Genomic DNA, 16,260 nt, shown 5'->3' with positions numbered 1-16,260 from the left:
ATGGGTTGACTTGGCCCCTAGGCCCTACGGTTCTCGAGATATTCACAGAAAACAGTGTTCGTCCATCTACAGGCCAGTTGGTGTAGTCACTAAATGAACACATAAATTAATTTATTTTATGGCCCCCCCATGAACGGAGTTCCACGAAACTCTGGCATGCATTCAGAGGGTGTCATAATCATCCTACAATTCTAATTTTATGCAATCAGCCGGAGATACCTGCGATTACAAGTCCTCATTTTTGCTTTTTAATTTTTAACTAGTGGCATTATTCATGAAACGAGTGGTTATGGGATGGGTTGACACGGCCCCTTAGGACCAACATACAAAAAATAGGTGGTCCTCCTAGGCCCTAAGGTTCTCAAGATATTCACAGAAAACTGTGTCCGCCCCATCAAAACGAAAAACAATGGTCCCATGCTATCCTTGTGGGGCTACGTGCCACCAAGTTTCGTACACCCCGGTCTTTCAGTGTCCCGGGAATCCTTGGTGGAAAAAAACTGACTAAACCTTTAGTAGCGGTCATAATAACTGCTAAATATGATGAATAATGTAATAATGTATAAGATACACACAACTGAAACACGATGTGCTCAAGTACTCAACAAACTAAACAAATTCAACGAACCCTGCAGAGATAGATGGCTGCTACCCAGAAATATTTATTCAGCTAAACCTTTTCCCCATGAAGGAGAGAATGAGGAAGGTTAGAAATAACAACGCTATCACAAAGTCTCTTTGTTTCACAACGATGGAGAGGAAGCAATTTCAGACATGCAGGAAATGTGTTCAATTCTTTGTGCTAAAGGTAGTGGTTTTCTCACAGTGGTTAATCAACAACAAGGCCTATTTCATTTGATGCAGCATGAGTCATGACACAACATTCAATGATTCAATGCACAATTGGCTTTTTATTCTGTAATGATCCATTTGTTTTCCAATCACTTTTATTCAGAGTTTATTTTAATAGATTATAACCTCTTGAGTCATCTCATACGTCTTGTTTACCAAGTTGTTAACTTCAGAGTGATATGTTCATAAGGTTTTGGAGTGTAGCAACCAAGCCCTGCAGAAATAATAAATACATTAAATTGCATCACATTATATAAAATAATTGTATGGCATCTCTAGAGATAACAATATCAACTTAGTATATTGATCATTCAGCAAATATACTGTATTTTGTGCTGCTATGTAAATTCCACATTCTAGTTGTTTTCCAAGATCACTGCTATAAATCCATTTAGCCATTTCGCAAAGATATTATATATATATATATATTCTATGTTTTCACATGATCTAAGATACTATACGCTACAGACAATAACACTAGGATACTAACATGCAACAGACATTTAGCTGTGAACTCTATTTACAGTTACCTCTGATATTCTTTAGTTGTCTAAATAAAGGATGTCAAAGTAGGCTACTCACCAACATCTATAAGGGTCGGGCTTCCGTGGACATCGGTCAGTATTTGCCAGTAGGTGAAGTCAGATTCACTTCCAGCCACACCATTCACACTCTCCAGGTAATAACCATAGTCAGGATTCTCCGTCACAGTAAATCTTTAAACAAAGACATTGAGGCAAAAATGAGGCAAAGGAATAAAGCATGTTTTATCATTACTGTCAATAGTGTTGCTGTGGTGATCCTAAGCAACTAGTCCTATCCGGTGATAGAAAAGTATACAAGGGAACTAGAATTCTATTTCCAATTGGAGCCTATATAGTCCAGTCTGCGTCCTATGTGTCCTAAAGTAGCTGTAAGAGACCTACTTGAAATCACTGTTTGTGTCCTGTAGTCTTCTCAAAGCCCCCAGGAGTGAACCGCGCTGCAGAGCTGAGCTGTGGTAAACCTGTGGAGCCTCGTTGGAGACATCACTGACCACAGAGAGCCTAATTGGTGCCTCCTTCAAGGGCTCTTAATGAGAAAGGTGGAAGGTCAACCCAATTAGTGAACAAAGGATGAGGGGGAGAAGAGGCCAGATGTTACCAATTAGAAGTTATACTGGGAGCTAAATAAAGATTAAAACAGTGTTTTGGTACACAGTAACTAGGCTGGCAGCATTCACACATAATTCCATCACCATGACCATAATTTTGATATTTTTCCTTATTTGTACCATTGTGTTGATACTTAAAGTTATATCACGCCTAGAAATGTGATACGTAGATCATCATTTGCCTGTGTGCCAAAACCGCACACATTCTTGAGCTTGCTAGCCCTTATGAAGCAGGAGAGTCACATGTGAGATGTTTGGCATCAGCAGCAGCGTTCACTCACCTGCCAGGATCTGCACACAGAGCAGCTGCACCAGAGCCACCCAGCAGAGAACGCCGTCGAGTCTCAGAGCCATTCTGCACCGATGTAGGAGTTCAGCTCGCCCGTGCTCTCCACCTGCATCCACATCCACATCCACTGAGTGGCCTCTCCTTTATACCCTGCCCTGCCCGTGACAATATAATCTACCACTCAATCAAGTGTCTGTCACGTAATCAATACAAGCTGGATCCTTGTGCAAAGTTTTGAAATACAGCAGAGAACTTGCCAAGTATATGGCACTATTGGAGAGACTGAAATGAGGTGAATGTATTCTTTTGATCTTGTGTCGTCCCCCCCCCCCCCATCTAGATTTCATAACGCCTTCTTCTGAACTGAGGGTAAACAAACGTTGTGTGCTGTGGCTTAGTGCTTTGATCATCTACTTTGGCCTTCTGACCTAATGTTCTCTTGAGCATAAAATAAGACTTGTCTTGGGCACAATAGAAAGTGTGAAACATGTAGAAAGGGTGCTCATTACTCAGTGATACTTCATTTCGCTGGAGATAACACTCTAAGTGTTAAATATATAACACTTTAAGTGTGGAGACAAACACAGCATGAAAAGATGAACTAGGTGACTCCTCGTAGGCCGAACCTTTAAACAAACCTGACCATGTTTAGGGTCACTAGGGTCACAAAATGAGAAGAGTCTGAACACTTGACCCAAAAACTGATGCTTGGTTATGGAACATTATGTATGAACAAAAGTTGTTCATGTTGTGTTTGAAATACTAACGAACAAAATGTTTAAAAACTACATGACCATTGTACAGTCAAAGGTATAGGACCCCTTCAAATATGTCAATCTGGCAATACCGTTCTAACATGCAGGACAGGGCTTTCTTGTCTAAATGGCCACTGGGCGCCGCTAGAGTTGCACTATTCATAAATCAGACAAGCGTGACATCCAGTCTAGCGTCAGAGGACAACAATATAGGCTACTTTTCCCCCATCGAATCCAATGTTCTGTTCCTATCAATTGTGTATAGTTTAACTTGACAAAAGCAGATATTCTTAAACAATACTTTAAAAGGCTGTGATGAGACTTGTACTAATACACTCCCTTCATATTTCCAGCTGATTTGTCTCTAGAGAGTGACATCTATCCCACGACACCATGACTGCATCCTTGCTTATGGAACTATTTTTATACTTGCACTGCATGGACTACTACTGCTATAGCTTTAGAATATGTAAGTTGAAAGGACACAAGGCACATAGGCTACGTGAGCGGTTCTATGTTATTCCATTTCCTTTCTTCCATGCTACACTGTAGCGTGTTTTTGCACACTGTGGACCGTAGCAGTATAAGCAGGTCAATTTCTTTGTTTACATTTTTTAGAAGCCCTAGTTGTGTGCCATCAGTGGTAGTCTCATTGTTCATCACCAGCTACATTGGTGTTTTCTTTTTTCTTTCTGACATGGAATGTAAAGAGACCTGCGAATAAAACATAGCAGTGTAAAATCAAGACTTTTGATTTTGCTTCATGGATGATGTAGGGCGTCATATGAACGCTAGTAACCCCGACAATTTCACCGAAAATAACCCGGGCACTGCAGCATCAGCAGCACCGGATGCGCAGGTGCGGATTTTAAAGAGACAGCCCTTTAAAATAAACGTCTTTGTGCAATCCAGATTTAAGGCAGTGGATATTGGTATGACAAACACAGCAGATAATTATCCTGAGTGTTTTCAAATTCCCATACAAAAGAGCCCGTTATGCCGTGCGCATCCTACGACCTCTTGACACAAATATGTTGCGCAAGAAATTCAGGCTATACAGTGAAGCCCCTGTATCATGTATAGCACGGACCACCCTGTGAGTTCATGGTAGGCATAGTGATGTAATTTCTGGGGGAGGTCATTGTGACTGGTCCAGCCCTCAAGCATGTCTGTTGTGAGAATCAGAGAGAACTTAAACTTCAGATCCTAGCCTCCTCAGAGATGATGTGTTGGCATGTTGCCAAACCTCTCACAGACGCACTCCATAGCAGTGTGAAGTTGGTGTGGCGGCGAACATATCACAATTGACATCAACAAACAGACTGGCGCATGTTCTGGCGCAGAGTTCCGTAGGATGCGAGAATAAGGCACTGATTACCCATTTTGCTTTTTCTGTGCTCATTCAACTCGGGTTTGCGGACCATCTTTCAAACGAAACCCTACAGTAACGCCCCATACCCCAGACCGGCGGGCGTGTCAGAGATGCACTGACCGGTGGAACGGCACTGCGTGCTATCGAACTACTGCGGTGCATGACAGGAAAAGAGGAGACTGGTCGTCAACATGGGAACACAGGACCGAAACTAGACAATTGGATCATGCATGTAAGTGATGTAGAGTCCTATTTTAACCATTCCAAAAGGAACTCGGTAATCTGTCAGGATGCTGCATTTGTTAAATAATTCATAACTGTCATACTTGTTTCGGACAGGGGTTCTTTCTTCTGGAATTATTGTAATCTTCATGGACGCTATGCCCGTTGGAACAGGAGATTTCCCGGAGGAAAATAGCTCCTTCGTTGTTAAACGGGATTGTGCGTTCAATGGACCCTGACACTCTGTGCACATCATTTTGCAAGCCACGGTTCTGGGCCCTTCTCCTGTTGCTGAATTATTGGGTGATTTTAGCCAAAAGATGAAACGGACGTCGCCCTGAAAAACGGCGTCCAGGAGTGGTCCACAACTACTGTCATCTGAATTTCTTATCATATAAAAGTAAGATTTCTTCTTTTATCTTGACACCATTACACATCTGTTTGTTGACAGATTTATATGCAGACCGTGTGTGTGTGTGTGTGTGTGTGTGAGTGCGCGCGGTGGGCTACCTTTAGATATAGCCTATACCTTTAACCCATAGTAAAACGGCCCACCTCAAGGGGTGCAGTTCAGAGAAAATACATCAGACACATCTGGTTACAATGGACATTTCATAATCTAGTAGTATATGAGGTTTATATATTTTACTTGAGGTAAGAGAGAATTGACAAATTCACATAGTTTTTTTTCCAGCAGGCCAATCTGAAAATAAGATTGGTTTACTTTCACTGTAATATTGTGAGTAAGCAGCAGTGTAAACCCATCGAGCATTTGGAATAGCCTACCATGTTTTTTTATTTTTGTTTTTAAAGCAACAATCCTTCCATCTTCTGTGACAGGAAATGAAATTGTGTTATTGTAGGCCAGCAATATCCTTATTCAGCTCATTTCCATACCTGTATGCAACACATTTGTCCTTAGACACATCTGAGACACTCCCTCGCACCAGCAAAAATGCTGTAGCCTAGTTGAATCTGTCAATGAAAATAAAGCCTATGAAGTAGGAAACATCTGAAAATCAAGCTCTCATTTTGTGTGTGAGGAATATATATAAAGAGAGAGAGAGAGAGAGAGAAAGAGGGAGAGAGAGAGGGAGCGCAAAAGAGATCACAGTAGTAATCAATTTAAGTATTGCATATCTGCATGGATACTTCAACATTATGGAGGCTTTTCCTACATTCCGGTGTTTTCCAGAACTTACACGTACACGACCATTTCCATTCATCTTCTGATATGTTAACATCAGCGCACCATATAGGCACCTCAGGAATAGAAGGAGGATTTCGGAATGCTTGGCTGTGAACCGGGACACTTTTTGTTTGTCCTATAGTGATCTGTCTGTCAGTCTCCTGTTTCTATTACTTCCCCCATGTACTGCTGCATCCCTTCGGGTCCTCAGTGTCAAATAATGCTGGATTTCATCTCATGTTAGATTTCTGGTTGCAGAAAAGGGGCATCAGACTGCAGTTTTCTTGTTTCATCATATGTCCTGGAATGTGATTTAAGAAAAGATAAATCAGCGTTTTCAGATATCTTTCATCTTTCCCGAGGACCCATCAGGATGCTGCTCTAAGCATGGTTCATGTTTGGACTTCTAAACCAAACGGAACTGAACTGGACTGAATCCCTTCATTACATTTACAGGTAGTCATTTAGCTGACGTTTTTGTCCTAAAGCACTTATAAAAAGGGGGCAATCAACAAAAAGGGAACAATCATTATTGGAGGCACATTTGAAATAATTTACTGCCTGACGACTGGTGGTTCACTGTTGGCAATAACATCACGGTCCTTCCTACTGGTCATGGTCTATTTATGTTGGCCTCTTTATAGATTTTACTTTCGTTGACTACCAGTGCAAAGCAAACTGCTTTTGCTCTATGTTTCTCTGACAACATCTCAGTTCCCAACATCTTATGCTCTCTCCCTCCCTCTCTCTCTCTCTCTCTCTCTCTCTCTCTCTCTCTCTCTCTCTTACTCTATAGTAATGTTCAGTGTAGCTGTCAAGGTGAGAGCACTGACAGATTTGGCAGTAATTTTCTATTGGGCCTATTTGTCAATTGACAAGATTCTTAACAGGACAGGGCCTGCACCACTTTGATGATTGAGGAACACTGTGCACAGAAACAGCTTATGCCTTATCACGGCATGGTGGGAGGGTCTTTGTCTCCTTCCCTCCTTGAAGGAAGAAGTGAGCAGTTATCAGTTGTAGAAATGAAACAGATTGTCCAGCGCTAGAGGCTTTTGTGGGGAGGGAGGGCTCCATTCAAACGTAAGGTTAATTCATTTCCTTCCGAAGCGTCACTCTGGAGGTTGACCTGAGTCCCAGCGTCCCAATCGGTCTTTACGCAGATGATTCATTAAAGCAGACATCAGACTTTTAGGACTTTGACTGATGCTTTTGATTCTATATGGAGTTTAGCTCTAATAATGAAAATGGCGCTGATATGAAAGGTCCTATGCATTGCTCAGTGATAATCTGTCCTCTCTAGTCTAAGCTGCAAGGGGTTGTGTCTCCTCTGCACTAATCTGTGTTTTCCATCATAGTCTGTCAGAAGCAGTTGTGTGTTTCCTGGGTGTGGAAAATCGATCAATTATCTGTGTGTTCATGTACTGTATAGTTGCTATATGCTGAACTCTTTTGCTTAAAGTAAAGAGTGTTTTCTATGGAAGAATCCTGATGTTGACGTTCTGTTGTTTCCTGTTGTGAGGATGTTGTAGACATAGTGAAACCGATTCCATTTCAATCCTTTGCAAGAGGACTGAGGCCCATGTCTGCCACTGATCCATTGTAACTGCGAGGAGCATGTCTCTGCTTTCATCTTCTTTAATGGCATGAGAGCCATCCCTATCTGAACATCTCGAATTGGAACTCTTTTCATTTCAGGTTTGAATAAGCCTCATAGATTTTGGCCATTTGTCTCCTAATGTACAAGAAGGTAGGAGGTCTTTTACTTAAATAGGCTGGTTTGGAGAGTTTTAGAGATTTTGGGGTTTTAGACGAATGTCTTTAATAAACCGTTCAGGAACTAAATTGCTTTCAGTTCTGGGAGGCTTCACCCCAGCTTGCTCTCATAAGCCTCTCATTTCATGAAGTGGATGACATCAGAAGCTAGAGAGGTCAAGTCGCTCACCTCTCTGTTATTAAGCCACGTTACCACAGGTGTGATCTCATAGTCGAAGAGGATTTAGTGTATTATTTTGCCCAGTGTGTACTACTATCACATGCTACTGCGCGGCCATAGAAGACATCGTCTGTCAGCAAAAAATGGTTTTGTTTGTCGCCAGTGTGCTGGAAACGAGACGTGGAGGAGGAGGGTGGTGGTGGTGGAGGTGGTGGTGGTGGGGGCCGCTCCAGTGCTCCAGTGCTAGTGAAGGGGGCCTACCACAAAAGATTTCACAGCATTTCAAACGCTGCATTCTGGAGCCCCCGGGCAGAGCCGTAATGGAAATCCACTAATGGGAGGTCAATCAATAGGGGCCAGACTCGTCTTTCCCTTCCCGTTCCCTTGACCACGCGGCACTCACAAACTGCCCCATAGATATAGTGTCTTTACTTCGCTCTCGTAGGTGACTTAACGAGGTGCCTCCCTGTGTAGAGTGGAGAACTCCAATGGCAAATTGTCCCCCCTCATGCTTTTACAGCATGATAGTGACCGTTATGGTGAGAGAGCGAGAGAGAGAGAGAGAGAGAGAGAGAGAGAGAGAGAGAGAGAGTGGCTGCATGTTGTCAGCTCTCCTGCGACCCTGCACTGCCCAGGAGTAGGAGTCAACATCACTGTGTTGTTTGGCCTCCTGGTTTCCTGAGCAAAAGATCACGGATCATGTTGCCATTCTATTAGACATCACAAGGTGCGTAGATTGGAGGGGAGGATGTTCCTAATGGACTTGAAGTGCAGGCTGAAAAAAAGAGACACACTCTGCTGTTAAAATGGAGTCGGCTCTGTTGACATGCAGCCCATTCGGGTTGTGCAGGATGGGAATCCAGGGTTTAGGGAAGCATCCGGAACTTGAGTAGACAGTACTCGGGATTGCGCATGATGGTTGTGCATGATTCCATCTTTCACATAATACTGTAATAACTCGCTCCGGGCTACTTTTCATGTTTATAGCTTAGTTGTGACTTGTTGATGGTGTTTTTGTTACTGCTGTGCCTACAACGCACTTGGAGCTCAAAAACAGGACCAATTACTGCTAAAGCGTAATTTGAGAAATGTGAAATTTGTCAAGCTTCAACATGAAGATAATTTCAGTTCCATTATATCTATTTACTTTGTGCTATGTATCAGGAGCTGTCATAGTCTTTGGCAGTGTTGTTAAAAGTCAAATGTGTGCAGTCAAGCATAACTGCATGACTTGATAACACACTCGTACTGACTGTAGAGCAGTTTCATTCTGTTGGCAACACCCAGCCTGGGATTTGTTGTTATATTTGGGTTAGGATTTGGTCACATTGGCGGCGGCCTTTAAATGCCTTTGCTTCGGGCAGAAGCTGAGCTTCTTATGTGCTGGGCACTGTCCACAGAGGATTTGTGTGTGTGCGTGGTGTGTGTGTGTGTGTGTGTGCGTGTGTGTGTGTGTGTGTGTGTGTGTGTGTGCGTGGTGTGTGTGTGTGTGTGTGTGTGTGTGTGTGTGTGTGTGTGTGTGTGTGTGTGTGTGTGTGTGTGTGTGAGTGTGAGTGTGTCTGTGTGTGTCTGTGTGTGTGTGTGTGTGTGTGTGTGTGTGTATGTGTGTTTATACATATACGCGTGCGCATGTGTGTACATGAGCCATTCTGTAATTTCCTCTTATCTGGAATGTTCCTGTGAATCAGCAGTATCCTCAACAGGCCGCCTCTGGGCCGTAAGTTGATATTCACTCTGCATGTCTGGCCTCTACAATCAGATCACGCCGTGCCTCACGCATACCTGCCCTCGGTGGCCATTGGCCAAAGACCCAGGGCCGCCACGGAGACCGTTTCCATCCCTTAATATTCCGTATCAGAATCCAGCCCTGTATTTTACTCCTGTTTTATTCCTAGTCGGGTTAGGCGGGCGAGAGATGGGGGGTTGTTGTATTGTAGCAGCAACATTTTCGGTGATATAAGACAATGACTCATCCCCTGCATCTATCTGCCCACCGATTCTCCCTCTCCGCTGACGTACTTTGTGTCCTGTGATGCTCATTGAGATCACCCCAGATGCACTGGGTGTCTGCTGTAGCCTATAGTCTGTGTGTGTGTGTGTGTGTGTGTGTGTGTGTGTGTATGTGTGTGTGTGTGTGTGTGTGTGTGTGTGTGTGTGTGTCTGAATTGAGGGCAAGTTCTGTCTTGCCCTCTCTGACACCATAACTCAGGGCAACACAAAGCCCCCCAGTTTGACTAGGGGGAGTGGGCAGCCATGTTGGGCCCCATGAGAGAGTATCAGTGGGGGTCTAATGAGGGCCCCACCTCACAGGTGATTCATATCCCTGTGGCATTTGTATGGAGTGGACCGTCTTCTTCTGAAGGTGCCTAGAATGATTGCCCCCTGTTCACCTCCAGCGGCAGTGGAACATTGAAATCCAGGAAAAGATAGAGCAGACAATCCATATGTGTTAGGCATCTAAATTGTGCTCATTCTCAAAATAGATTGCACTCCAGACTCAAGGACTCTCCTAATCTCAGGCGTCAAGCGAAGGATTCTTCTTGGCAGAGTGGAATTTGTATTTGCATGTTCTCATGGTACGTTCTCTCACACTCGACTATGGAATGTTCATTTCTGATGGAATGTTTACCTGGATTGCTCTCTATGCTGCATTGTGTCATTCAAATACCAGGTAATTCAATGGACTGAGACAGTTATTTCTAATTGTATTTAGGTACAAATAGCCATGGAATCTCCTTCTAACGGCAGTTTAAGCATTTACAAGAGACCAACAGGATTTTGTGTAAATAATGGTGCATGTATTTATTTATTTATGTTTTAAGAGATAACAGGAGAGTATCCTTAACAATAGTTAAGCCTCTTTGCTCTTTGCTAATCTTGAGGTCCTTTAGACCTTATCTATTGTAGCCCTTAGCAAGATAACAGTCCTGCAGAATGCTTAATTATTCATCTTCCCTTTCAAAGCCAGCAAGACAGGTTGTTTAGATAGAGGCATATAAAGAAATGGCAACACCAGGAGGATATGGAGAAGCCAATAGATATGCTACAAAACTCTCTCTACCAGAGTAGACAATATATCAGTTACCACTGCATGGTATTTCTAGGGCACCAAACAATGCTTCTGTAATGGTTTTGCTAAAATAGAGCATAACCATATTTCCTGAGGCTTTCCTAGGTTTGGAAGAACAGTTGAAATCAAAGACAAGGCATAACAATTAGTCTTCATCAGTCTTTACCTTTTAGTTGTGCAAGTACTAGATACTGTAGATTCTTCACATGTATCATGTGCAATCGTGTGGTAGCCTATTTCCAAAAGACGTTGGGTTGTCATGATGACGAGAATGTAAAGGGGCAAGACCTTCTGAAGACAAACAATGAGATTGCATTAACACAATGCATTAGCCAATCAGCAGCAGGTAAAGAAGATGTGATGACATTGCACTGAACTGGGTCTAACTGGACAAACTACAAAATGTGTTTATCGTGTATATCGTATAACAAAAGCCTCACTGTTGATCTCCAGTGCAGAATGTCCGTATCCTAGAACAGTGTGTTAAGGTTCCCCTCATAGTCCAGCCTCCCACCTGTCTCCTCAGAAAGGCTCAATTGAGCAGCACACGCAGTGTCGGGCTTTGATTCAATTCATCCTTGAATCTTCTTGGCAGATCTCCCACACGAGCCTCCATTCACAGGCACCATTGTCTCCCCTCTCTCACCCATGCGCTGTGGTCACAGGAAAATACAAGTGTTGATTTCCTGACTGAAATGTATAAAAATAATTATGTGGTTGAAAGGCTTTACTATCTAAAAATAGTGCTAAACAAACCCAAGACTCAGAGCTCGATTAAAAAAAAAAAAAAAAAAAAACTCAAGTGTGATACAGTACATTTTCTGTCATGTTTGGGCGTGCTGTTTATTCTGTTTTAAAATGTTGCACAGTGAGCCTGATGGAGTGCTGGGCTGAATGTTAAAATGTCTCTCTCTCTCTCTATCTCCCCCTCTCTCTCTTCCTCAAAATGTCTCTCCATCTCTCTCTATCTCCTTCCGTCTTTCACTTTCTCTCCCCCTCTCTCACTCTCTTTCCCTCCCTCTCTCTCTCTTCCTCTCTCTCTATCTCCCCCTCTCTCTCTGTCTCTCTCTTCCTCCCTCTGTCTTTCACTTTCTCTCCCCCTCCCTCCCTCCCTCTCTCTCTCTCTCTCTCTCTCCCTCCCTCTCTCTCTCTCCCTCCCTCCCTCTCTCTCTCTCTCTCTCTCCAGACTGCCGGCATGGCTGAGAGGCCCGGGGATGGCTCCGTCTCCATCCCCATGGTGGAGACCAATAAGCCGGCCGGAGCGCTGCCGCCAGCGGCGCCCACGGACGCCGCGCTGCTCACGCACCTGAAGAAGGTGGAGAACCACATCACCGAGGCCCAGCGCTTCTCCCACCTGCCCCGACGCTCCGCCGTGGACCTGGAGTTCAAGGAGCTCTCCTACATCATCCGCGAGGGGCCCTGCTGGAGGAGGAGAGGTATGCTGGACATTGGTAACGGTCAGAGCCGTATATATAGAGAGAGAGAGTTTGGTCAACTCAAATCATGGGCGCCATGTTGGAGACCAACAGATTATTCTACAGTGTGACCCTATGGGGCGAATAGGCTTAACTGGTCTGGCTTTGGGACCCACAATTTCCTATGTTCATAAAGCCACGACCCATATATTTATTTAGTGTTCAAGCCAACGGATATGGTGACTGAGCTATATGGTAACACACAAAGTGCTACTGTACTGTAGACCTACTTGTCTGGAACATTACATTTGCGTTTACCACTAAAATGATGTTTAACATAACCGGTTACATAAACATTTTTGGGTCCCGACCCACCAGTTAAGAAACACTGGGCTATGTTATGTATGCTAAACCGCTTATTTACACCATTAACAGGCATATAAATGTTATCATTTGTCAACACGTAAAAGGTCCTTAGAGAAATATTCCAGTCTGTATTTACCTTTTATAGCTTAAGTGTGCCTGTAAAATGCCCATTGTAGTGAGTTACCGCGTTGCCTAATTAGTCTTGGAGCAGTGTTTACCTTTCTTCTCCTCTTCAGTCCCCAGAGTCCTGACATAAACTTTCGTAGTTCATCCATAGGATAGGGTGAGGATAGGTTAAACTTACTCAATGACAAAAATTGTAACTGTAACTGTTATTGCATTATTACTAAGCTATTGTAATTATCAATAAACCCTTCCCATAACATAGCTAAGACGTTATGTGATTCTGATTATCTAATTGCTAGTCTGCATTGTATACATTAATGATGGCATTACTATATTTTTCCAGTGTAATTTATTGGCATAAGTCACAGAGAGAAATTGACATTTACCTCACACACTATCGAGTAGGCCTAATTATTTGCCCCCACACACTATCGAGGAGGCCTAATTATTTGCCCCCACACACTATCGAGTAGGCCTAATTATTTGCCCCCACACACTATCGAGGAGGCCTAATTATTTGCCCTCCAGTTTGTTCTGTTGACCTTCTGCTCCCATATTTTTGTCCTTTTTAGGTCACGGGGGAGCCTGTGCAATTGTTTCCGGCTTTCTGGTCTTGCACTGCCTCCAAACTCGTAATAGTTGGGCAATTTATTATGTTATTTTTAGGGCCGGGACTTTAGCGCGTTAATTACGATTAATTAATTACACAAACATTAATGCATTAAAAAAATTGACGCATTTTAATCGTATGCCTATTTATTTTTGCACCGCGGAACGTTTCTCACTGGATGAGTTTCAGACGGACCGATTATACTGGAGCACCAATTAACGCGCATGAGTTCGGTTCAGACCAAAACAAACCACAGTGGCACAGTGAACATGAACAAAGAAGCTGATGTGACCGCGTTGGTTGGCCCCGTGGATGGGAAATGTTGTTACAAAAAACGAATGGATGGAAGCGTAGATAAGAGCATGGTTGTGTGCAACCTATGCAACAAGGACGTATCACTGCAGGTATCACCTCAGTGCAAAACATAAAGCAGCTAGCTGCTAGCGTGGACAAAGTATTGTGATACTCCAGACACTTGAGGGAAACCTCGCTTTCTTTATTAAACAAATAGCAACCGAGTTGCTGTTACAGCCACAACTCACGCTTATAACAGTAATCCACCGCACCTAATTCCGTGTCCAACTTTCATAGACCTAAAAGAAACTTCACACTCAGAACCGCATACAAGCACACACGTAAACTCCGCCCCCCAGTTCCCCTTAAAGGAACACAACAATTTCATGAACTCAACTCAAGGTAACAGGTGACACAATTAACAGGATATCACAGTATTATAGTTTACAGAAGGTCTACCTATCTATAGGCTACATGAATTTCTGAAAATGTACTATTACTAAATATGGTATTGCTACACTTTATGGCAAAAATTGCACTGGTCTGTTGGACTTATTAATAAACAATATTTTTGTTGCTTAAGCTTAGGCCTATGTATTCAGTCATTATCCAATAGTAGGCTATACTAAAAATCCATGTGAAAAAAAATACTTCTCACTGTTCTCAGGTCATATATTTATATACAATTAAAATGCGATTAATTTCGATTAATTAATTACAAAGCCTCTAATTAATTAGATTAATTTTTTTAATCGAGTCCCAGCCCTAGTTATTTTTGTAATAATTTATTATATTTTTTTTATCTATTAACTACACTATTTCAATGGGGATTTGGGGATGGGGATGAATGTTGGCAGCTAGCATGGAGTCCACGAACAACGTGACCAATTGCATAACGGAATAGCTCAGACCGTTTTATTCCCTAGTTGGCCAAACTCTCTCTCAACAAGGCTCTGTTGACTGTTACTATTGCAACCAATTGTGTTATATTGCAATCAGATGATATTGTTGGATATCACACTTATGCTGCACACCAACAGTGTTTTGCCCCCTGAGGACTTAAGTTAGAGTTTAAAGTTTTGGACTATGACAAGTTTAAAATGATTGCTTCGTTATTATTTTCTTCAACCCCCATCACTCTAATTGTGGCTGCACACAATTTTGGTTGGCTTAACCTCCCCTATTGCTACAGAGCGACGGTTGTTATTGCAAGAAAATGGTGTTAGCTGTTATTGGATGTCACACTTGTGCTGTACACCTTTTTATTTCTGTCTGTCTCTCATCTTACATAAGAGAAACAAGGGAAAGGCTCAATGTCACCTCATCACAACACGATTTCATTGAATATATCTCACGAGAAATAACAAAGGAAGTTCAGAGTCTCAGCATTGTCACTTGTATCCGTCATCTCTCTCAATCACTCTGACTCACAGACACACACAGACGCACACAGACACACGCACACATACACACACACACACACACACATACACACACACACACACACACACACACACACACACACACACACACACACACACACACACACACACACACACACAAACACACAAACACACACACCACACACACTATCCCTCTCTACACATATTCACACACAGTAGGCACACACTCAGAAGATAATGAATCATCCTTTGATATTTTCTCGCATGAACCTGCACTGCGCTAGCGAGAACTGGCGCTCGGTGTCGGAGGAGAGGAGTGGGCGTTTGGAAATTGTGTCTTTGTGACACGCTGCAAAGGAAATGTTAGCCCTGTCGCTCGGTTGGAATCAATAGCTGCAATGATCTCGGCCGTATTTCTCACATCCAGAAACCCTCTCTCGCCCTCTCTCTCTCATGCTGTGTCTCCTCTCCCTGGCCTGACCCACCCCCCACCCACTCATAGGGCACACACACACACTTGCACAGTGGTGCCTGTGCTCTTGCTGGGCTTGGCCCTGGGTCTGCTGTGCTCAGCAGACTTTCGACATAGTAAATAATTCAGCAGGCAGGCGGGCCCGGGCCCAACGGCTCTACTGTCTGCTGCCGGGGTCTCTGTGGCGGAAGGCTGCGGAGCCGGATGGAGCGACCGGGCCATTCTCTGGGCCGAGCCGCTCATGAAATATTAAGTCCCGTCTCGTGCCCCCCCCCCCCCCCGCCCAATTAATAAGCGAACTGAGTGCCTTTCATGACACTGCGCTTTGCGCTCTGTGCTCTGTTTGTTTTGTTGCCGTTGTTTGTTTGGTTTGCTTGTTTGTTTTGGTCTCGCGGATGAGCAATGTGTTGTTGTCGTACCACCTGGCGAGTGGGAGAGAGCTTTATATAGATTTTTCTTCGCCCCTCCACAGTTCACTGACATTCACTCCAGATGAGTAGGTAGACAGCCCCCAGAAACAAGCAGACAGGGTCTCTCTCTCTCTCTCTCTCTCTCTCCTTCTCTTTCTCTCTGCGAACAGGTACTTGACATTCTGACAAAGGCAAAACCAGAGGCAGGCGACTGTCTCCTCCGTAGCTGGCGGGTCTGCACGCCATGTATCTGTCACCGGCAGGAACTAGGAGAGAGGGTGGATGTCACGGACTTGGGAATGTAGCACAGGTGAAGCGCCGGGGCT

The 16,260-nt window shown here is 43.6% G+C and overlaps 2 protein-coding genes across 2 annotated transcripts in view; one reads left to right on the top strand and one right to left on the bottom strand.

Annotated features, from left to right (window-relative positions):
* Positions 1-851: 851 nt before the first annotated feature.
* On the bottom strand, positions 852-2,433 carry tcnba (transcobalamin beta a). Its single transcript, XM_062535563.1, has 4 exons — positions 2,287-2,433; positions 1,779-1,923; positions 1,435-1,568; positions 852-1,066 (listed from the first exon to the last, which is right to left on the bottom strand). The coding sequence occupies exons 1-4, from the start codon at positions 2,357-2,359 to the stop codon at positions 1,005-1,007; spliced, it is 414 nt and encodes a 137-aa protein (XP_062391547.1). The 5' UTR covers positions 2,360-2,433; the 3' UTR covers positions 852-1,004.
* Positions 2,434-4,538: 2,105 nt separating this feature from the next.
* abcg4a (ATP-binding cassette, sub-family G (WHITE), member 4a) overlaps positions 4,539-16,260 on the top strand; it is a 28,392-nt gene continuing 16,670 nt past the window's right edge. The window contains exons 1-3 of the mRNA XM_062536282.1: positions 4,539-4,653; positions 4,761-5,043; positions 12,025-12,274. Of these exons, the coding sequence (XP_062392266.1) occupies positions 12,034-12,274 (241 nt within the window). The 5' untranslated portion in view covers positions 4,539-4,653; positions 4,761-5,043; positions 12,025-12,033. The remainder of the gene's footprint in view (positions 4,654-4,760; positions 5,044-12,024; positions 12,275-16,260) is intronic.

This window comes from Sardina pilchardus, chromosome 5 (assembly GCF_963854185.1).
Source record: "Sardina pilchardus chromosome 5, fSarPil1.1, whole genome shotgun sequence".
Taxonomy (NCBI): Eukaryota; Metazoa; Chordata; class Actinopteri; order Clupeiformes; family Clupeidae; genus Sardina; species Sardina pilchardus.
The sequence above is the reverse complement of the archived record's forward strand: the minus strand, read 5'-3'. Positions and strand labels throughout refer to the sequence as shown.

Coding starts and splice junctions, on each gene's coding strand:
- tcnba (XM_062535563.1), bottom strand. CDS start 2,359: ATGGCTCTGAGACTCGACGGCGTTCTCTGCTGGGTGGCTCTGGTGCAG. Junction 1,924..2,286: donor CTGTGTGCAGATCCTGGCAG/GTGAGTGAACGC, acceptor TTTCTCATTAAG/AGCCCTTGAAGGAGGCACCA. Junction 1,067..1,434: donor CCCGACCCTTATAGATGTTG/GTGAGTAGCCTA, acceptor TTATTTCTGCAG/GGCTTGGTTGCTACACTCCA.